This window comes from Leucopleurus acutus (genome assembly GCF_964270905.1).
Source record: "Leucopleurus acutus genome assembly, chromosome: 19".
Classification (NCBI taxonomy): domain Eukaryota; kingdom Metazoa; phylum Chordata; class Mammalia; order Artiodactyla; family Delphinidae; genus Leucopleurus; species Leucopleurus acutus.
This window is the reverse complement of record NC_139161.1, coordinates 50070071-50090718: the sequence shown is the minus strand read 5'-3', so window position 1 is coordinate 50090718 and position 20648 is coordinate 50070071. Positions and strand designations below refer to the sequence as shown.

The 20648-nt window shown below is 56.1% G+C and overlaps 1 protein-coding gene across 1 annotated transcript in view; it reads right to left on the bottom strand.

The window, feature by feature from the left end:
- The window catches only part of PITPNM3 (PITPNM family member 3), a gene marked incomplete at both ends in the record, with an annotated part of 71658 nt that overhangs the window by 9090 nt on the left and 41920 nt on the right, over nucleotides 1-20648 (bottom strand). Inside the window, 10 exons of the mRNA XM_082861624.1 lie at nucleotides 1585-1701; nucleotides 4444-4592; nucleotides 5129-5323; nucleotides 6599-6769; nucleotides 8043-8215; nucleotides 10610-10794; nucleotides 11250-11372; nucleotides 11752-11941; nucleotides 14814-15049; nucleotides 15400-15476. Coding sequence (XP_082717750.1) covers nucleotides 1585-1701; nucleotides 4444-4592; nucleotides 5129-5323; nucleotides 6599-6769; nucleotides 8043-8215; nucleotides 10610-10794; nucleotides 11250-11372; nucleotides 11752-11941; nucleotides 14814-15049; nucleotides 15400-15476 — 1616 coding nt within the window. The remainder of the gene's footprint in view (nucleotides 1-1584; nucleotides 1702-4443; nucleotides 4593-5128; nucleotides 5324-6598; nucleotides 6770-8042; nucleotides 8216-10609; nucleotides 10795-11249; nucleotides 11373-11751; nucleotides 11942-14813; nucleotides 15050-15399; nucleotides 15477-20648) is intronic.

Here is a 20648-nt window from a genome sequence, read left to right as displayed (position 1 = left end):
ACCCCCCGGGGCCCTCGGGATGAAGTACAAATCCTGAGCCTGGCATCAAAACTTTGCTGGGCAATCTTTTCAGTCCCATCTCCTGCTGCTGCCCTTCGAAGCCCCACTGGTTCTTGCAGGTCAGGCTCTGCAGAGGCCTCTGGGCCTTTGCTCACACTGGTCCCCCCACTTTCTATGGCACCCCTGGTCCCCTGCCTCCTTCTTCCAGCCCATCCACTAAGACCTGACTCAACTTCGTCCTCTCCAAGAAGCACTGGTGGACTCCCCAGAGATGGTCTCTGCCTCCTCTCAATTCCATGGTATTTCAATTCAAATCAACAAACATCTGTAGGCACCTCATCTGCACTGGTCCCAGAGCTGGGCTCTGGGGATGCAGAGTGGAACCAGTCATGGACCCTGACCCGGAAACCCTCAGTCAAGTGGGAGATGCAGGCCTGCTGACAAGAATACCGATAAGGGAAGAGCTCATTCATGGAAATAAACACATGGAAAGATGCCATAAAAAGGAATTAAGTACTGACACAAACCACAACGCAGATGAACCTTGAAAAAGGTGCTCAGTGAAAGAAGCCAGACACAAGGAACCACCTATGGTATGATTCCATTATATGCAATGTCCAGAATAGGCAAATCTATAGAGACAGAAAGTAGATGAGTGGTCGCTTAGGGTTAGGGGTGGCAGTAGGGGGCTGGGGGAGCGGGGCGGTAGCTAAAGGGTAAGGGGTTTCTTTCGGAGGTGATGGAAATGATCTAAAATTAACCATGATGATGGTTGCACACATCGGTGAATATACTAAGATACATTGAATTGCACACTTTAAGTGGGTGAATTGTATAAAATGTGGTTATAGCTCAATAAATATGTTTACCAAAAAAAGAGTTGATTCATGGATCACTGATCACCTTGTACCATTTAGGACTGTTCTTGGGGTCCATGTCTGATGTTCCCACAGGACTGGAAGTGCCCACCACAACAGTGGCTGTGCTTGTAAATTCCTGTGCCCCACTGCCTGGCAAAGGGTCTGGGACACAGTGGGTATTGACCGTCGTTTGCTGAGTAAATGAATGTATGCCTACTGAACTCCTATTCATACGTCAATACCTTGCAGAGATGATGCTTCTTCAGGGAAGCGCCGCACGGCCTGCCCTGACAATCCTCTCTTCATCTTCTTCCTAATCTGTGCCTCCCTCTATATGATGGCAAACGCCACACCGGGCTGTGAGCCCCGTGTTTGTGTGCAAGACTCTTTCGGACCCCTGGGTACGTCTACAGAGGCCTGGCAAATAGCAATTGCTCCACAACTGGCATCTCCTCACCATCCCCAGCGCCCTGGAGCCCCACCCGTGGTGCTCCTGTGGAGCCAGGCCACGGGCAGCCAGCTCCCCATCTCACCAATCCCCCCTCCCCCTCCACTGCAGCCCTGGGGGCCTCGTCTAAGCCCGAATCCCAGCATGTATGAGCACGGAGATCTGAGGAGCGAACCAAAGCCCTTCCCCGCCGTGTGGATGCCCCAGCCCCCGGGGGCAGCCCCACCTCCCAGAGACCACAGCCTCAACCCATAGGCGCCTCCAACAAGCACATACCCGCAGCTTGACCTGGGTCCTCTTACGAAGCCACTTCTCGCGGGGGTTGGTGGGGCTCAGTGCTGCGGGGTCCAAGCCAGCGCTCTCCTTGACGTTCACGCTCTCATAGCGCATCACCTGATCAGCGGCCCAGCAGGACTCCGGTCAGGCCATCTGGGCCCCTCTCCCTCCTCCCCATGGTGTCAGGGCCCTCCAGCTTGCGGCCAGTCGGGCCCTCCCCCAGGCCTCCCCACCTCCCAGCCTGGGACCCTCAGGAGGCCGGGAGCCCCCAGCACCTACCACTCTGCCCACCTGTCCTGACAGCTGGGGCCAGACCACTGTCTCTCAAATGCTCTGGCCTGGACCAGCCTCTGCTCTCGACACCCAAACCTAGCAGCCACCTGCGTCTGTACCCATTCTCTGCCTTCCCCCATTATGGTGGGTGACCTGGTCCCACCCAGCCCCACCCACCTCCTCAAGAACATAATGGAGCCAGCTCCCCTCTCAACCCTACACCAATGGCTAGTCCCTCACTACTGGATCATTCTCCTTAGCATCTAAATATGCCGTCATACTGCCTCTCCCTAGGACCCCTCTCAACAACCATGACATGTTCCTGCTCTCCCTGACAGCAAAAGTCCGCAGAAGACTCGCCCTGCACTATCTCCACTTCCCCCCTGCCTTCTCCCCTCCCTCACTCCAGGCAGGCTTCTGATCCTGTGTCTCCCCTGAAGCCATGCTTGCCAAGGCCCCGTGACCTCCATCCTGCCCAACGCTGCGGCCCCCTCCCGTCTATCCGCTCCAGGACTCCTCCCTGAACTTCTCCGTCTACAGTAACTCCCTTGGTATCTGTGATGTTGTGATTTATAAGAAGTATATATTTGGTCTTTGTCCAATTTCTGGCACAAAGCTTCTCAAATCCTTGCAACTTCCTAAGTGAGAGGGACAAAGGTGTCTTTCGTTATGTTAATGAGGTGACTTGAACCGCATCTAAGGATGGGGCTGGTTGCCAGGAGAATCAACCTTGCGATCAGAGGGCTGGAACTTTCAGTCCCGCCCCAGCCCCACATCACCACCTCGGGAGAGGGGAGAGGGGCTGGAGGTTGGAGTTCAATCACAGATGGCCAGTGATTTAATCCATCATGTCTACGTAATGAAGTCTCCACAAAAACCCAAAAGGATGGGGTTTGGAGATCTTCCAGGTTGGTGAACACATGGGAATTTGGGGACAGTGGTGCCCTAGAGAGGGCATGGAAGCTCCAACCCCTTTCCCCATACCCTGCCCTTTGCATCTCTTCCATCTGGCTGTTCCTTTTTATAAAATCCTTTTATGATTAACCAGTAATCTAGTAAATAAACTGAGTTCTGTGAGCCACTCTAGCAAATTAACTGAATCCAAGGAGAGGATCTTTGGAACCTCCATTCTATAGCCTGTGAGTCAGAAAACCCAGGTGAGGGACTTCCCTGGTGGTCCAGTAGTAGAGAATCCACCTTCCAATGCAGGGGACGTGGGTTCAATCCCTGGTCGGGGAACTAAGATCCCACATGCTGCAGGGCAACTAAAACCCACGCGCCACAACTACTGAGCTCACACGCCTCAACAAGAGAGCCCGCGTGCCGCAAACTACAGAGCCCGCGCGCCACAACTAGAGAGAGAAAAACCTGCATGCCACAACTAGAGAGAAGCCCATGCGCTACAACGGAGAGCCCACACGCTGCAACGAAAGGACCCACATGCCTCGATGAAGATCTCATGTGCGCCAACTAAGACCCGATGCAGCCAAAAAAAATAAAGAAAAAAATTTTTCATGATGTTTAAAAAAAAAAGAGAGGGAAACCCAGGTGACCTGAAGATTGACATCTGATGGGGGCGGGGCGGGCAGTTGTAGGGCTGAGCCCTTAACCTGCGGGATCTGACCCTATCTCCAGATAGATAATGTCAAAACTGAGTGAAATTGTAGGACACCCAGCTGAGGTCAGAGACTTGCCTGCTGTGGGGAAAAAACTCACACGTGGGAATTGGTGTGAGAAGCAGGGCAACCCATCACTGGCTTTAAATGCCATCCAAGCTCTGATGACTCCACATTTTAATCTCCAAGCCAGCTAAGCTCCAGACTCTCCACTCACCTTCCCTCCCAACATCTAACAGGCGTCTCACCTTCCCAGGTCCAGACCCAAGACTCAGTATCCCCTCCCGCCCAGCCCTAGGGCATGGTGTCACCATAGTTAATCGAGTGGAAACCAGGATTCGTGGGACCCCACCCCTTTCCCTCGCAGCCCGAATGTCAGCAGGTCCTGTCACCACACCTCAAACCCGGCAGCCCCTCGGCACCTCTGCCACCAGCTTCCTAGCCCAAGCCGCCACCTCAAGGTTGGGATCCCACGCCTGCTCTCCTGCCCTCCAAGCAGCAGCCACAAGACTTCCGTCTAAAATATCAGTATCTCTCCCTTACTCAAAACTCTGCAGTGGCTTCTCATCGGACCCAGTACAAAATCCCCCTCTGACCTTGGCTGTGGAGGGTGCATGTGATCTGACCCTCACCCGCCAGCCTCTACCTACCCCCAGGCTCTCCCTCAGTCACTGGCCTCTCTCTCCACCTATTTTAGAGACGAGGACCTTGAGACCCACAGGGGAACAGCCATGATGACTCCAGTCTCCAAGTTGAACCATAGGTACATTCTCCTACGTGGTGTCTATTTAATTTTCTAGAAAGTACCACGCCACTGGCCAGAAGCCAGCGTTCCTTAGGAAAACCGTTGTCTGTCCAGGTCACCCCCCGACTCGCCGCGCTTCGGTGCCTTCCCAGTGTCCAGCGTGGCCCGTGAGGTCAGCCTCTTCTCCCCAGAAGGACGGGCCCTCCCAAGAAGGGGCGGCAGTACCTGTCTCAGGATGAAGGCCACCACGTCCGTGGACTCCCAGTAGCTGGCGTGGAAGAGGTGGGGCAGGGCCACGGTGGGGAAGGCGGTGAGGACGTCGGGGCAGTACAGGGCGTAGTCGATGCGCTTGCTGCCCCACCACTTGGCTGTGACTGCGGGGCCAAGAGGGGGGCAAGGTCAGAGCGGCCTGCCCGGGGCTTTGACCCAAGGGGCAGCGTGGGACCCCGGGGCCCGGATCCAGGGGTGGATGTGCCACTCGGGGCACAAGTTTGGGGCCAGAGCGCTCAGCTCAGAATGAGCTCTCCTCCGCCTTCAACGACCCCCCAGCCCCCTCGCGTACCCCCCCCTCCCCCAGGGCGCGTGCTGCAAACTGGTCCCCAGGATGGGGGCCTGACCCACGGAGACGTGCACAGTCTCATCCCAGGGCTGTGGGTCACAGGGACTCCCAGGGGGAAAACTGAACGTTGGGATTAAGTCGAGGCCTGGCAAGGTCACGGCTCAGTCCACGGTCAGAGGTCAGGGCCCCTGTCCAGGGTCAGAGGTCACAGTTCTGAGGTCAGAGCTCGGTCTGGATTCCCTTGTCCCCTCCTCCCCCGCCCTCGGCAGCCCCAGCAGTGGGCCAGCGGCCACCCGGAGGAGGGTTCCCTCTCCCGCAAATCCAGGCAGGGCCCGGGAGACCCTCACTCACTGCGGGAGGTGCCCACGGGGGCCAGACTGTCCGAGGACTCCGAGCTCTCACTGTGGGAGCTGCCCTGGCTTATCCTCCGCCCCGGGCGCTGGGACCTCGGGGCGTGAGGGGGTGAGGCCGGGGCCTCCAGAAGCGGCAGGCTGCCCCGGGAGTTGCCCTCCAGGAAGAGGGAGCTGTGGCTGTGCAGGGCGTCAGCTGGAGGGGGAATTTCACAGTCAAGGCCAAGTGGTGGGCCTCAGATGAAGCTGCCCGTGTGCGCCAGCCCCGTGCTGGGCGGGAGGCTGAGCCCGGCCTGCTCCCTCACCTGCCCAGCGGGCAGCCCGCACCTCTTACCCCAGAGCCTGACGGGACCCCCTCACCGTAGTATGCAGTCAGATTTCACCTCCGCCAAGCCATGGGTTACGCAGGCACGAGTCAGGGTCCCGACCATCACATCCAGCCCTAGTAGAGCGGCCGAGGGCGTGTCTGGGACGCTGCCCCCAAAGCACCAGCTGAGGTCACAGGTGGCACATTACCACGTGCTCTTGTATCAGACTCCTCCCTGAGCCACAGAGGACTGTGGCTGAGCTTGGAAATGAATGGGGCCTCCATCCTGGGAGCGAGGGCGCCCCCTGGGGGCAAGGGGATGCCCTGAGCAGAGAGTGACATTTTAAGATGTGGGAAGGTTTTAGAGCCCCTTCTATCTACGGAAGCTCCTGACAAAAGAGGACTTTGGAAATTAAGTTTCCAATGAAATGGGGCAAGGGGGGTCAATTGGATTTTAATCCTGAATGAGCCACGTGCACAGCAGCCCCCGCCCCCAATCTGGCCCAAATCTCTGAACTGGCTTGGCTAAACTTCCTGAACTGTGGTACGGAGACAAGGCTCTGATCTCCAAGCCCCTGACTGTCCAGTAGAGGCCTCCCCTTGGCCTCACCCCAGTCCATGCCTGGCTCACCCCACTTAAGCCCTGGAGGCCACGCCCCCCCAACCCACCTGCCCTTGCTCCTGATGTTCCCTCCACCCAGAAGATCTCTCCAACCCCCATCCTCCAGCTCTTCTCCGATGCCTTGGTTGAAGGCCCCCTCTTCCATGAAGCCCTCCAGGGTGACCCACTCCGTGCCCTGCCCCTCCAGAGTCCAGGCTGGGCTCTAGGCATGGCACTCAGCATGGATCCCCGGACTTACAATCAGGTCTGACAACTCAAGTATTATGCTGGTCCCGGCCATGGGAGCTGGTCACGGGGCAGAGCCCAAAGATGCCTCCTGCAGAACAGGTGCTCACACAGGTGGGCTGCTCGGAAGGCAGGTGAGTCAGCTGTCTTCCTGTCCCCCCCGCACAGAGCACATAGTCCTTGTTCAGGTGAGTCTAGTCACTCTGACAGCTGACTAGCTTGGAGGGGCTGGACCAGAGAGGGTGGCCCTGGGGCACCTCCTAGCTGGGGCCCAGCCTCCGGCTCAGCACACTCTTATTATACTCCTGAGGGCCTACCAAGGAGGAGGGACTGTCCGTCACCCAGCGGGAACCTCTGGTAGCGGGGCACACTGACGGGCGACACCAGGTGGAACTTGGGCTCCAGCAGTGGTTCAAGCCGGGAGGCAGAGGGGTCTGCGCAGTGGAAAAAGCTGTAGACCTGACTGCAGGCAGGACGTACCTGGAAACCTGGGTGGGGGTGGGAAGTGGGAGGATACATGGGGGAAGTCCCTTGAGCACCTGCTCCCTTGGCCCTAGGAGGCTCCCTTGACTGCAGCTTTGAGTCACCTATTCCTCTGCTCAAGAACCTGCCATGGCTCCCTGCTACCGACAGGATCAAAGCCATCAGGTTCAGCTTGGCCTTCAATGCCTTGCCAACCTGCCCCACCTAGAAGCACCGCTGTAGGCGCCCAGCACTACAGCCACGGTGGACGTCGGTGACTCCCCAGCCAGGCTTGCTGCTTTCCTTTCTCTGCGCTTCTGCTCAAGCTGCCCCTCCTCCTAGCAGGACGCCCTCCACTACTTCCACTGGTCAAACTCCTTTAAATTCTTCTAGCTGTCGCTTAGTTGCCACCTGAACTATGAAGCGGACCTAGGATCTTTCAGTCAGGATCAGCAGCCCTTCCTTCGGCCCGCTCAATTCCCAGGCCCGGTAGTAAGTAGACGTCTTAGTTTGCCAGAGCTGACAGAACACTTCTCCCATTGACCAGCAGGTGTCTCCACTGAGGCTTCAGCTCATCAACGCGCCTCACTGTCCCTCTTAGAGGACTGGACGGTCCAGCATCCAGGGAGCCCTAGGTTTCCTTAGCAACGTTAAGGACGGCCGTGGGATTCTGCCTCCCCTCCCCACTTCTAGCAGACACCCCCCCGCCACTTTTTATCTGTTCCATAGTGCAGGCTGTTGGTAAACTTTGGTGCTAAAGAAATTCGAGAATCCCTGATCCACTGTTCTCCGAGGTGCCTCCAGCCTCTTACATCCGCAGAGCCATTGCTAAGCCATCTGCTGGTGCAAACCACCTCCGTGTGGATCTTAGAGGGATGGGGAGAAGGCACTGAAGGCTGCAGGGACTGCGAGAACAAAAGCACTGAGGTGAGCAGGGCATCTGCAGGGGGCAGTAAGACCAACCTGGCTGCAGAGGGCCTGCCTGGGCGCTGGGGATGGAGGGGGTGGGTGCAATAGGGCTCCTCTTCCCTGACAGCATGACAGCTGGACAATGGGGGCACAAATCAGTCTGGGGCATGTGACAGGGACAGCGAAATCCACCAGGAGCTGCCTCACCTTTGCCCATCTAGGGAAACTGCCCCACTCTCCTCCCCCCCCACCCCTTCTTCTTCCTCGCCTCTCTCTTCATCTACCCCAACTCCATGGCCCTCCCCGCTCCCGCTCTCCCCAATTCCAGGCCCTCACACAGTGGCCTAGTGACCCAAAGGCATCTTGAACCCCAGCCCGCGCCATACCCACCATCCAGTCCGGGCAGCACCGTCCTCCGCATGGCCAGGACCAGGCCCAGGGGCGAGCCAAAGAGGAAGAAGTCGGACACCTCAAAATCCAAGCGGCCCAGGCTGACCTCGGGGAGCTGGGGCCCCCCGGCCACAGGGGGCTCAGCCTCATCCTTCAGCACGCTCGAGTGGATGCTGGCCGAGGGAGGAAGACAGGGGAGCGCAGGTTAGGGGAGGAACAAGCGCAGGGGGCGAGCACTTAGCAGAGCAGCCTGAGGTCCGGGGTGCAGCGCCCCGCCCTCCGTCTCTGGGGCGAGGCTCAGACCCGGAGTCCACTTGATGGACCACCGACACGAGATGGTGACCATCTCAGCATCCAACACCAATGCCTGGCCAACATTTGGGTAAGGCAGCAATCAGCCAACTTTTCCTGTAAAGGGCCAGATGGTAAATATTTCAGACTTCGGGGGCCATATGGCCTCCATCACATCCACTTAACTCAACTCTGCCGCGTGGCACGCGGGCAGCCACAGACGCTACTTGAACAAACACGCGTGGCCGTGATCCAATCAAACTTTCTTCACTAAAATAGACTGAGCACCTGAAAACCTAAGCCCCCTGCGCATTGGCAGGTCTGCCCATCGTACTGGTCTTGTGATGGCCACACTGTGAATTCCTGCCCTGTCCAGCAGAGAAGCCCGGCCTGGCCAGACAGCTGGGTGACATCAGTTCTGCCAGGAGGAGGGCTTTCATGGTAACTCATGTTCCAGGCAACTTGCAGACACAGATGCAAACAGCTTGGTCTTCCCTCCCCTCTAGCCCACAAAGGAAGCTGAGCTTAAAGAGAAAAACACGAGACACCCAGAATTCCAGCCGTTCCCCTCCCAGGTGCCCGTTGCCCCAAAGACTTCAAGTAGATGTTTAGTCACAGACCCAGAGTGGGCTGCTGAGAATGGGCAGAAAACTGGGGACCTCCCTGACCTTCCAGCTGCATTTAGGTACTGGTTGGGGTTTAAGAAAGTCCAGCAGGATCGCATGATCTATGAATCCATTAACGGAATGCAAATTCTACTAAAATACTCAAGTTGGAGGAGAAAGAGAATCTTAGAAATAACCATCGAAATAATGTGTGCCAGTCCCCCATCCCCTGTGGGCGAGGGTCCGGGCAGTTGGATCTGAATCCCCACACACGCCCCGCCTCTCGCAGTGTGAGCATCTTGCAGTGAGGATGACCACCCTGGTGTTTAACAATTCGTATTTCATGTACAGCGTGGTCCCTAAACACACACCAACTACTTAACTGCCAGAGAAACAGCCATCTGTCCCTACACCAGAAGGAAGAGCTGGCTGTGTTGGACCAGCTCTCGAGAGCCTCCAACTTCACGTCACTCTCCAAATTTGGGGCTTTCTTAAAGGATTTTTCAAGGATGAACCAGAAATGGTACGATTTTACCTTGCAACCTGACTTGAAATGTAGCTGCTTTTCTAAAGAATAATCTTTCAGAGGGGCTTTAAATGTGATTTGAGTATGCAGAGCCTTTGACCTAACAATTCTTCCTCCAAGAATCCATCTGAATGAAATAACCCCTATATATATATATTTATGCACAAAGATGTTTCTGGAGTGCTGTTTATAATTGCAAAGAACTGGAAAAAGCCAAAGTGTCTAGTTACTGGGACTAAGTAAGATGTCATCCATTCACTCAAAAAAATATTTTTAAGAATATTTACCAAGACTTTTTAATTATATGGGGAAAAGAACACAATATGAGAGGGTTTTTTAAAAGTAAAACTATAGGCAAAGCAAGTAAAAAATATACTGCAAGGAAACACTCCAAGGTCAGCAATGGTGAGAGGATCCATTTTCCAAATGTTGTGATGACCTCCTGCTACCTATCATTTGGGTAGAAAAGAAGGAGGGGGGATGGGAGGAGAGCAGTGAGGAGAAAGGGAAGAAGAAAAGAGGCGTTCCTTCCCATGTGGATCTATGTTCAATACCCATTTGAATCCTGAATAAATGTACAGATAATTCATTTAGCCAGTGTCTGTTATCATGCCTCTTCTAGAAAGTTAAAGGGTGGGCAATTCCATGGAGGGACCCGGCTGGCCTTCGAATGAGAGTGCATTGGGTGCTGGGCACTGGGAGACCAAAATGCTGACCCCAACTCTCCAGTAACTGGCTGTGTGGTCCCTGGAAAGTTCCTAACCTCCTTGGCCTCTGCTGCCCCATCTGAGAAATACCAAGAACACAATACTAAGAAATACAAAACACACCTACGTCTGTTCTTTCACCAGATTCTTGAGACCGTCAGTGAAGCAGGCTGCAGGGCAGCGTCTACTCTCTTGGTGAGATCAATTGCCCCCAGCTCTCTGCAAGCTGGGGAGTGGGGCGGACGCAGCGTGCAGGGTCCCGGGTCTTGGCGCAGGGTCCGTGGGGAATGGCCTTGGTCCCAGCATTTCAGTGCTCGTCCCTTCCCCCCTACCCCGATGCAAGGGCCTGGGAGTCACAGGCCTCCCAGATGACCCTGGGCCAAGGTTCTGTCCCCCTGGACGCTTTGCTGGAAGGCAGCAGGCACAGGGAGCGGTTACCTCGATAGGAAGGCGTGATGCTGGGTGATGGCCTCGCAGTCATAGGTGGAGGAGTCGCTCTGCTTCCGGGGCAGTGGCCTCTTGGGTTCTTCATCCTCCAACGCGCTGGAGACATCGATGCTGCTCTTGCTGAGCCTCTTGCTGCTGGCCAGGCTGCATTCCTCCTCCACCACAACTGGGGTGTCCTTTGGGGCCGAGCAGAGGACAGGAGGACACTTCAGTCACCGGAGACTCTGGGGCCCCGCCTCCTCCCCCAGCATAAATGAACCCCTTCCTCCTACGGTGTGAGAGGCAGTCCTTCTTCCAAAAGGGGCATGGGAGCCACAGCACAGTTAACGGTGGGATTTTAGGCACAGGGCTGCCCCCCAAGTCCAAAGGGCTCGGCAACCCAGCAGGACTCTGGACAGCTGTCTAGGGACCAAACCCGCCATGAGCCCTCTCTGGGCTTCAGTTTCTTCACCTGTAATAATAATCTCCCACTACTCTTGCAGGACTGTGATACGATACCTTGTAACGTGGATGTCACAGCACAAACACGAAAAGCTAACACTGCTCCCCCAGGAGAGGCCCTGTTCCCCTGGGGCCGGGGCTGGGGCTCCCAAGGACAGACCCTCCCCCATTCCCACTACCTGGCCCGCACCTGTGTGCTGCTGACACTCCCCTTCCGGCTGCCGCTGCCAGGGCTGTCACCTGAGGGCCCCGCGCTGTAGCAGATGGCATCGAAGGCCAGGAGGCCCCCCACACAGTCCCCGATGAGACACACCTGGAGAAGGCAGAGCCGGGACTGCAGGCCTGCCCACTGCCATGCTCCCGCTCCACACCCAGCCAGAGCGTGGGTCGCCTGTCCCAGGGAGGCACTGAGGGTCCCAGCAGGGGGATGGGAGGGTCAGCTTGAGGACAGAAAGCAGGCTATAGTCAGGGGTCAGACTTGGGCCACAGATCAGCATGGGCTGAAAATCAGAACTCAGATGTTGGCCTCAGTTTTTCTATCTGTAAAATGAGGATAAACCCAAAGGTCTCAAAAGCCTCTTTGGATCTCAGAAGCTAGGGCTCCAGGGCACCCTGGTCTAGATCCTCCTGGAAGACCCCAGCCTCTCTCCAGGCAGGGACCAGGACAGGGAGGTGAGGGCAGGCTGTCCTACCTGCCCACTGAAGCCAATCCCATCGGGGGATTTGAGGAACTCCATGTACACCTGGTTGGCTCGCTCGATGACGGTGGCAACTGCATCCTGGTACTGCGGGGAGGAGATGGCCAACAGGGGCAGGGCGGCCAGAGGGATGTGGTCCTGGCTGTTGCTGAGACAGCCCTCATCGTGGCTGTAGGGATTCAGGCTGCAGACAGGGGGCCAAGGTAAGCCCAGCCGGGCAAAAGAGAGCACATGCTGGCCAGGAATTGGGTGTTCGGCTCGGGGACTCTTCAGGAGGACACAGGCAGGAGCCGGACGAGACAAAGCACAGGCAATGGGGTGGGGGTGGAGGGAGGGGCAAGCCTCTGCTGAGTCCCCTGTATGTCCATCCCGTGCCAGCCATGATGTGGGCCCTGTGCCTCTTATGAGAGCAGTGCTCTCTGCCCTTTTCTGTATGGCCTCAAAGGACACCCCAGTTACGGAGGAAGCCTCTGGTGTGGATCAGGGTGGGGACATGTCATCATGGCAGACTTCCTGGAGGAGGTGAGGTTTGAACTAGGCCTCAAGAAAGGCTTTAGGGAAGCTAGAAGGGAGGTGAGAGGGCGTGCCAGGCATGGGTATCACACATCGGCCACAGCTTGGAGGTGGGCACGCAGCTGCACGCAAGATATCGTGTCCATCTTTCTGGGGAGAGGATCAGAGCCATCAAGGGCTTTGTAGAAAGGTCTGTGACCCCAGAAAGGACTGAGAGAGCCTATCCTACAGCACCCCCCCAACCAGTGGATTGATCCTCAGCCGCTGCGTGGGCCCCTCACTTCCTGCCTCCCTCTCTCTGGGCAGCTCAGCCCCAACAGGGACGAGCTCCCAGCTGCCTGTGCCTGCCTGCACCCCACCCGTCCTACCTCTGTCCCCTGGGGCATCGGACCCAGCTGGCTGGGAGGGAAAACAGAGGGAGGGACTGTATGTCCCCTCCCCAGAGCCTGCCCTTCCCCCATAGTCCAAGCTCAGGTCGACCCAGGGCCCAACAGGGACCTGACAGAAACTGGGGAAGGTGACAGGGCTCAGGGCACCCTGGACAGGAGGCAGAGACCTCATGGTGTGCCAGGCGGGCCTAACAGCCATTCCTCATCTCCAAAAGAAACACAAATTAGAGGAAACAGCCCTCAATTGCAGCCGGAGAGATTTTAATTAGCTGAGAAAGACCTCCTTCCCAGCAGTGATTAGGGGTGATCGATGGCCCGGGGAAGGAGCTGCCTGGGGGAGAGCTAGGCTCCCTCCCGCTGTCCCCTCCAGTGGATGCTGACCATTCGTCTTCCTGGAGATCAGGCCCGGGCTGGGTGACCCAGCTCTGGAGGTCAGATGTCCTGGGGGAGAGGGGGTAGGGGTGGGGAGTCCTGAGATTGATGATAAAGGAACACAATTAACTCCGACTATTGGCAGTGATGGACAGAGCCTTCTTTCAGCTCTGCCTCCCAAACCCGCTGCAGAGCAAAAGGCTGGAGGAAGTCAGGATGCAGATTTTAGGGCTCCTGCCCTCCAGACTCAGCCGACCCAGGGGGGCCCGACCGCCTAGCGGTTTAACAAAAACCACACCCCGGATCTGGGCCATTAATCAGGTTGGGGCACTACTCTCCTTCCTGACCGAATCTCCTTCCTTCCAACTCTGGTTGGGATCTGCCCAGCCCGTGTCCTGGGAACACGGATAAATCTAGAAGGCGGAGGAGACTTTCCTTTCTCTCTCAGAGGGGAGAAGTGAGACCCCCGCATGCCCTCCCCGTGTTCCCCCCGAAGCAGCTGGACGCTGAGCCCCTCTCCTTAGAGCCACACCGGATCCAGAGCACCGACTCCACCCCCCCGGGGAGCTGGAACCAGACTGGGGATCCCTCTCCACCCTCCCCAACCCCCACATGGATGGGGGCTCCTCTGCAGGAGCTATGAAAGGGGGTGAGGGGCGAGGCCGAGGTGCCACTGGCCTCCCTTTCACCCCCACTCCAGGCTCGAGAGCCAGCCGTTTGCCACACAGGTGCTCAGGCTCTTGTTTGCCTATATCACTGCTGAGCAGCCAGGGCTCCCAGCTGGCTCCAGGCACCACCTTCAGCTGGTTCAACAGGGCAGGCATGTGGGGAGCACCTGAGGGAGCCCCCAGGTCCTGGAGAAGTGGTCAGGATCTCCCAAAGTCCCCCAGGTTCTGAGGGCCACCAGTTTCACAATCTGTCCCGCACTGGTTCCAGGGCAGGTTCGTGAAGCACTAAGCCGTGCAATCACACAGCCTTATTCCCAGGCAGCAGGGTTCTCTTCTCCTGCCCCTGCCCACTGTCCACCAACAAGGACAGTGCCTTCTCCCCTACCAGGATGGCGATGTGAGTCTCAGCTAATGCCCGCGCCCTGCCACGTGCTTCACACACACTAGCACAGAGAATCCTCACAAAAACTCTAGGAGGTGGTTAATACCATGATCATCCCCATTTTACAGATAAGGAAACACACAGGGAGAGGTTAAACAACTTCCCCCAGGTTACACAGCCGGAACTCAAATCCAGGCTGACCGGAGAGCCCGGACCCTTCACAGGTTATGCTACTCTCAAAGCACACCCAAAAGTCACCTCCTCCAGGAAGCCTCCCTGGCCCTCTCTCTGAGTGTCTGCAGTGCCCTGTGCCCCCTCCATCATAGCACACATCTCTACTGGCTCTTAGTTGTGTGGCTCGAGAGTGGGGCTGCCTGGGTTTGACTCCTGGGTCCACGGGCTGCGTAGTAACCCTAGGGACATTGCTTAACCTCTCAATGCCTCAGCTTCCTTGTCTGGGCCAACGAGACCAGGGCCTGTTGAGCACAGGAAGTGGGTCTGAGCGCCACCCAGCCCCGGGCAGAGGAGGGTTCGGTGCGCAAGTGTTAATCACTTTGGACTCTAGCTGACCACTTCCCACTGGTGATGCTCGAGGTTGATCGGGACCTGACACCCCAGAGAGGCCTAGGCAGGCACCTACCTGCCCACCACGTACCCACGTGGCAGGGGTGGCCCCTCCGCTTCGGCCCCCCACCAACCCCAGCCAGTCCAAACAAGCAGAAAGGGACTCACTTGGAGACGAGTGAGAAAGCCTCAGAGCAGATGGCGGGACAGGGGACGAACTTGATGAGGATGTGGCCCAGGGCTGCGGGGAAGTGGGCGCGCGTGACCTTCTCCAGCACGGAGCTGAAGGTGTGGATGTCGGCCACCTTGCAGGACGGGTCCCCCGAGCCCGTGTCCAGGATGCTCCCCCCGTGCAGCACCAGCAGGAGGACGTGCGTCTTGCAGGAGCGCTGCGGGCAGCCTTCCTAAGAGGGACATCGGTCAGGATAGAGAGAGACAGGCAATGGGGGGGGGGGGGCAGGGGCACACAGAGCATCACACACACACAGGGGGACTCTGACGGCACCTCCTGTGCATTCAGAGTGAGGGGCACAGGCTGCCAGGAGGGCAAGCCCCTCCGTGTCAGGGTGGGAAGAGTCCCAAGAGACTCTTTTTGTTCATGCGGGACCCAGAAGCCCAGAGAAGGACAGGGACCGGCACGACATCACACAGCAAGTCAAATGAAGAGCTGAGTGAAAACTGGGTGGCCTACCAGCTCGGAGCTCTTCCTGACATCCGGACCCCAGAGGTGGCCCGGACACCCTCAGAAACCCACCTCGTTGTCTTCGTGGATCTCGATGCTTCCCTGGGCTGGGAACCTCCGCCTTCTCAAGGAAACCCGGTACAGTTCTCCTGTGGGGCGGACAGCAGACTCAGCATCTCCAGGCCTCCCTCACGGTGACTGGATGTTCTCTGGGCCCAGCTGGCATGAGGCCTGGGCTCCCAGGTGAGCTAGAATGACAGCGTCCCCAGCTCGGGAGGGTCACGCTGCCCAGCCCCTGCCGCCGACAGATACACAACCTGAAACCCTTCTCCTCCTGAAGAAAGGGAGGCCGGGGACTTCCCTGGTGGCACAGTGGTCAAGAATCTGCCTGCCAGTGCAGGGAACACGGGTTCGAGCCCTGGTCCGGGAAGATCCCACATGTCACGGAGCAACTAAGCCCGTGCGCCGCAACTACTGAGCCTGCGCTCTAGAGCCCACGAGCCACATCTACTGAAGCCCGTGCGCCGCAACTACTGAAGCCCGCGCGCCTAGAGCCCGTGCTCCGCAACAAGAGTAGCCACCGCAATGAGAAGCCCACGCACCGCCACGAAGAGTAGCCCCTGCTCGCCGCAACTAGAGAAAGCCCGTGCACAGCAACGAAGACCCAACACAGCCAAAAATAAATAAATCTATTAAAAAAAAAAAAGGAAGAAAAAGAAAGGGAGGCCGGCAGTGTGAGGCCATCATGGATGCTGTCTGTCCCTGAGGCCAGGAGGGGTGTCCCAGAAAGGAACTATTCTTCTCTTCCTCACCAGTAATGCGAGAGCAACAGGACAAATGCCATCTGGTGACTACCAGTTACGGAGGGAAACTTGGGCCAAGCATCCCTCTGAAAACAACTAGAGGAGCTGGGTAAAGTATTTTTTAAAGGTCTGTTTGAAGCACTCGGAGCGACAGCAAGGCCTTAAATCATGGGAGGCCGGTCCAGGGAAGGTGGATCCTCCGAGAGGCAAGGCCAGCATCCAGGAGCACACTCACCGTCACACACGAGATTTGGGGTGAAGCCAGCCACTGCCAGGAATGCTTTTCTTGCTTCTCTCGGCTGCCATGTCCTCCTCCAGGAAGCGCTCCTCGGATTCCAGCCCTGGCTGAGCTCTCATTCCTCTAACATGTAAACTACAGCCGTGGACCAAATCTGGCCCGCCGTCTGTTTTTGTAAATAAAGTTTTATTGGGACACAACCGACTTTTTCATTTATGTATTGTCTATGGCTGCTTTTGTGCCACAGCAGCAGAGTTAAGTAATTGCCACAGATTTCTTACAGCTGGCAAAGCCGAAACTATGGACTATCTGTCTCCTTACAGAACAGTTTATCTGATCTAACACCCACATTTCTGAATGTCACGGCACTGGACTCTCCGGTGGAGAGGCGCCTCCAAGACATCCAATGGCCCCCTCATGGCCCACCTGGTGATGCCGGCCACACTGAGGAATCCTCACCACCTCTCCTTTCTCCCCATGAGAAGGATACTATTTTCTCTGTGTGGCTGAACCACAAAGCTAGACTGTGAACCAGCCACTTGTTTGCCTTCAAGCGGTTCATCTCTAAAGCACCCGGTTCTAGACAGGATGGCCCTTTCTCCTTCCCACTCTGCCCCCACCCCCGCCAGGAGCCTGCAGCACCCACTAGGAGTCACATCTGGGGAGGGGCCTTCCCAGGGGCTTTACAGGCAACCCTGCAGTAGCCCTGGCCAACATGTTTCTAAGTCAACATCTCAGCCACTACTGGCCCCAGGGGAGGGAGCGTGCAAAGAATTCCAAGTGAGAAGCTTTTCTCAGTCAGCAAGTGCATTTCTGAAATATTCCGTCCTCACAGACACAACCCTGGTCTAAGGGTAACTGCTTTATGAGCTCGGAGCTGCTGCCCACACAGACAGGAAATCGTTTCCCAAATGATGGAGAGGTTTGGCTTGGAGGAGGACGAGAAAAAACTTGTTTTGAGGCCGGACTCTGCCCTGCACTTGCTGAGACTCCTTCAGTGGCTCAGACTCTTCTGCCTTAATTGGAACATCCTGTAGACCTTGCCCTGGGCTTGGCTAGAAGAGGTCTGAGCCCTGCCTTCAGGACAGGATTATGCTAAAAGACACCAGTAAATGGCTCAGTTTTGTTGAGCACTTATTACGTCCCAGGCACAATGAGCTTTACAGGTACCATCTCATCTAGTCCCCACAGTTATCCTCTGAGCTGTGGTCCTCTTATTATTAGCCCCATTTTACAGATGAGAAAACTGAGGCTCGAACAACCAAGGTCACTTGCCCCAAACCGCACAACTAATTAAAGACTGAGTGAGCTGCCCCACACTCAGCAGAAGACGATGCTTGACAAAGTGGCTCCCCTCCCACCCCCCTGATCTCCACAGCTTTCCAGTGAGGTAGACACGACAATCCCCATTCTGCAGGAGAAAAAACAGGAGCACAAATGGATGTGACATCCTGAAGACTAAAGCCCCCGAGACTTCTTCCCACCGCAAGTGAAAGTTTGCTAGTAGGAAACCCCGAGAGTGTCCAGGAGGGAAGCTGAGTGTCGCCTCCCCAGGATGAAGCAACCGTACTTCGTGGTGTGTGCAGCCTCATGTGTGCAGCCCTGGGGCAGCTGGACCAGGGGGAACCAGGAGCTGGGCAGAGCTGAGGATATGGGCGGGCAGCCTGGGAGACCCCTCACTTCTGGGGCCGGGAGAAACCTAGTTGGGACCATGGACTTTGGAGCCAGAATGCCTGAGCACAAATCTAGGCTCTTACCAGCTGTGTGCCCTGTGTCTCAGTTTCCTCATCTGGAATATGGGCATAATAACAGTGGCTACCTCACAGAGTGGTGATGAGGATAAACGAGCCCATATATACACAGTGCTTAGAACAGGGCCTAGAACATGGTAAGTGCTATATAAGTGTTAGTAGTTTATTATTATTATTACTATTATCCAGGGTGCATCGGGGAGCACAGGGCCAGGGCCACAGCTGACACAATGGGGCTGGAGGCTGATGGGGACATCACCGCCTCCACACTCCTGCCCTGCCCCCAAGTCCCTCCCTAAGCCCTGGCAGCCTCCCCAGCCTCACTGGGCTGGATGCCTGCTTGCAGTGTGATTACAGAATTAAATGCTGTGATTGCCACAAATTACCATAGCAAGGCTATAAATAAGTTGCAGGGAAGACATGAGGGTCCTGCCATCTCCTGGGTACCATGTCCTCCAGTATGTGGGGACTGCACCCTGCACCCTCACTGATTACACAGACTGAGAGCACCCGCATCCCTGATCTTCCTGTGGCCAGCTCCCTTGGGGCCCATGTGATGCCCTGGGCATCAAATCTGTGCTGCGTCCCGGCCACAAATGATGCCGAGGCAGTTCCTGGCTCAGTGGAGATGGGAGACCAGCAGGGTTGTCCTCAGCATCCCTCACCCCTTCCCTAGCCAAGGGCAAGAGTCTGGCCTCCCATGCTGTTTGAAGATGGAGACTTGCTTCCTTTTAATGCACAAAAGCCAGAAATGCTTTGCTCTGGAAGATGGAGGTGGGGAGACCTCGCCTGCCAGATCTGGATTCTGGCCCCTTGAGAGCTGACTAATAGGACCAGGGTTTCCCCATCTTCAGTCTTAGAAGAGGTCTCTGTAGACCAACAGAAAGGCAGCCTAGAACCCACCTGCCAGTACCTTGCCCACAAGGGTTCTGCTCTTCTAAGAACCAGACATTCCCACCACAATGACTGAGGCCACTGGCTCTGACTCACCCACAAGACACAACTCTTTCACTCTTCCATGCCTTTGCTCATGCTGAGCCCTCTGCCTGGGAAGCCCTTCCTCCCTCTGCAGACCAGCAAACTCCTACCTAACCTACGAACCTGCTCAATTGTCACCACCTCTGGAAAGCTTTCTCAGATCTACTCAGGCAGAGACGGTTATCTCACAGGGTGCCAGTGGTCAGGACCTAGCATGACATTTTTGTGAAAACTTACTGCAAGTGAAGATCCCAGGGTACACATGACCTATGAGACATCTCTATGCTGTCAAACCCCCAGGAGAAATTGGGATCAGGGGAGCGTCATCCACCAGGAGGCACATTTCTTGAAAGTCCCCAGGAAGCAATGGTCCCCCAGAGCCCTGACAGGCTCACTTGGACATCTCTGGCCAACCCCACCTCATTGCTTGTTGGGTAGGGTCACTGGGCTGGGAGCCCAAGGTAGCGCCAAGGGCTTAGGGCATCTGGGGAGGAGGGGACACTGGCAGAAAGACAAACCAGGTTGGAACCCGCAGCTCTCATAGTGGCTCAAGGAGTGCAGGTTCATGAATGGGGTCACGATGCGGACGGGACAGTGTGAAGCAAGGGAAAGAATGGGCCCGCGCTGGATGGTTTTAAAACTTTTTTAAAACAGTGAAATCTTTTGCCCAGTGAAATTTTCCTTAGAAACCCAATTTGCAGAACAGGTGAAAGTGGACGTCTCTGACTGAAAAAGGCTGGGGGGCCCAGAGCCCCGCTTCCTTACTCCCCCCCACCCTTGACCTAGGCAGCCACTGAGGGCTCCAGAGGACAATTAAAAAGCCACCAACTTTGTTCACCAGCCAGACTCCAGGCCACCCTCCTCCACGGTGCCCCAGCCCCTGGCTTTATGCAAAAACAGCAATCTAGGTGGAGTGGGTGGAGGGTGGGTTGGAGTCCTGATATTGGAAGAAAAGCACACCAAAATGTTTACAAGTGGTTTCTCTGGATGGTGGAACAATGCGTGATTTTTTTTAACTTTCTGCTTTTCTCTATTTTCCAATTTTTCTCTAGCAAACTCCTATTTCTTTTAGTTTACAACTATTTATGAATACATCCATTGAATGCACTACAAGCTTGTGTCGTGTTTACGATAAGAATATTTTCACCAAGCTACTGCCCCTGACTCTGCTAAATGCAAACACTACAGACAAAACGAAGTGAAATGCCCTGCCCTCTGGGAGCTGACAGCAAATGAGGAAATGCACAAAGGAAATGACATGCTTATGGAAGGAAAGAACGAATGTGAAACACGATGAGTGAATCACCATCCTGCATTTGGGTTAAAAATCCAACTTGATATGACTTGCCAATTCCTCCTCCGTTGGTTATTGCCCAAACTTGTGTCCGGGCTGGAAGTACCAAGATGAATCAGATATATAGCAGGTGCCTTCAAGGATCTCTCAAGCCCCTAGGGTCGCGCGATCAAGGCCTATGTCATGTGACCCAGCCCAGTCACATGACCAAAGGCTGCAAACTGCCTGAGCCAGGGTAATGGGACCCGCAAAGCTAG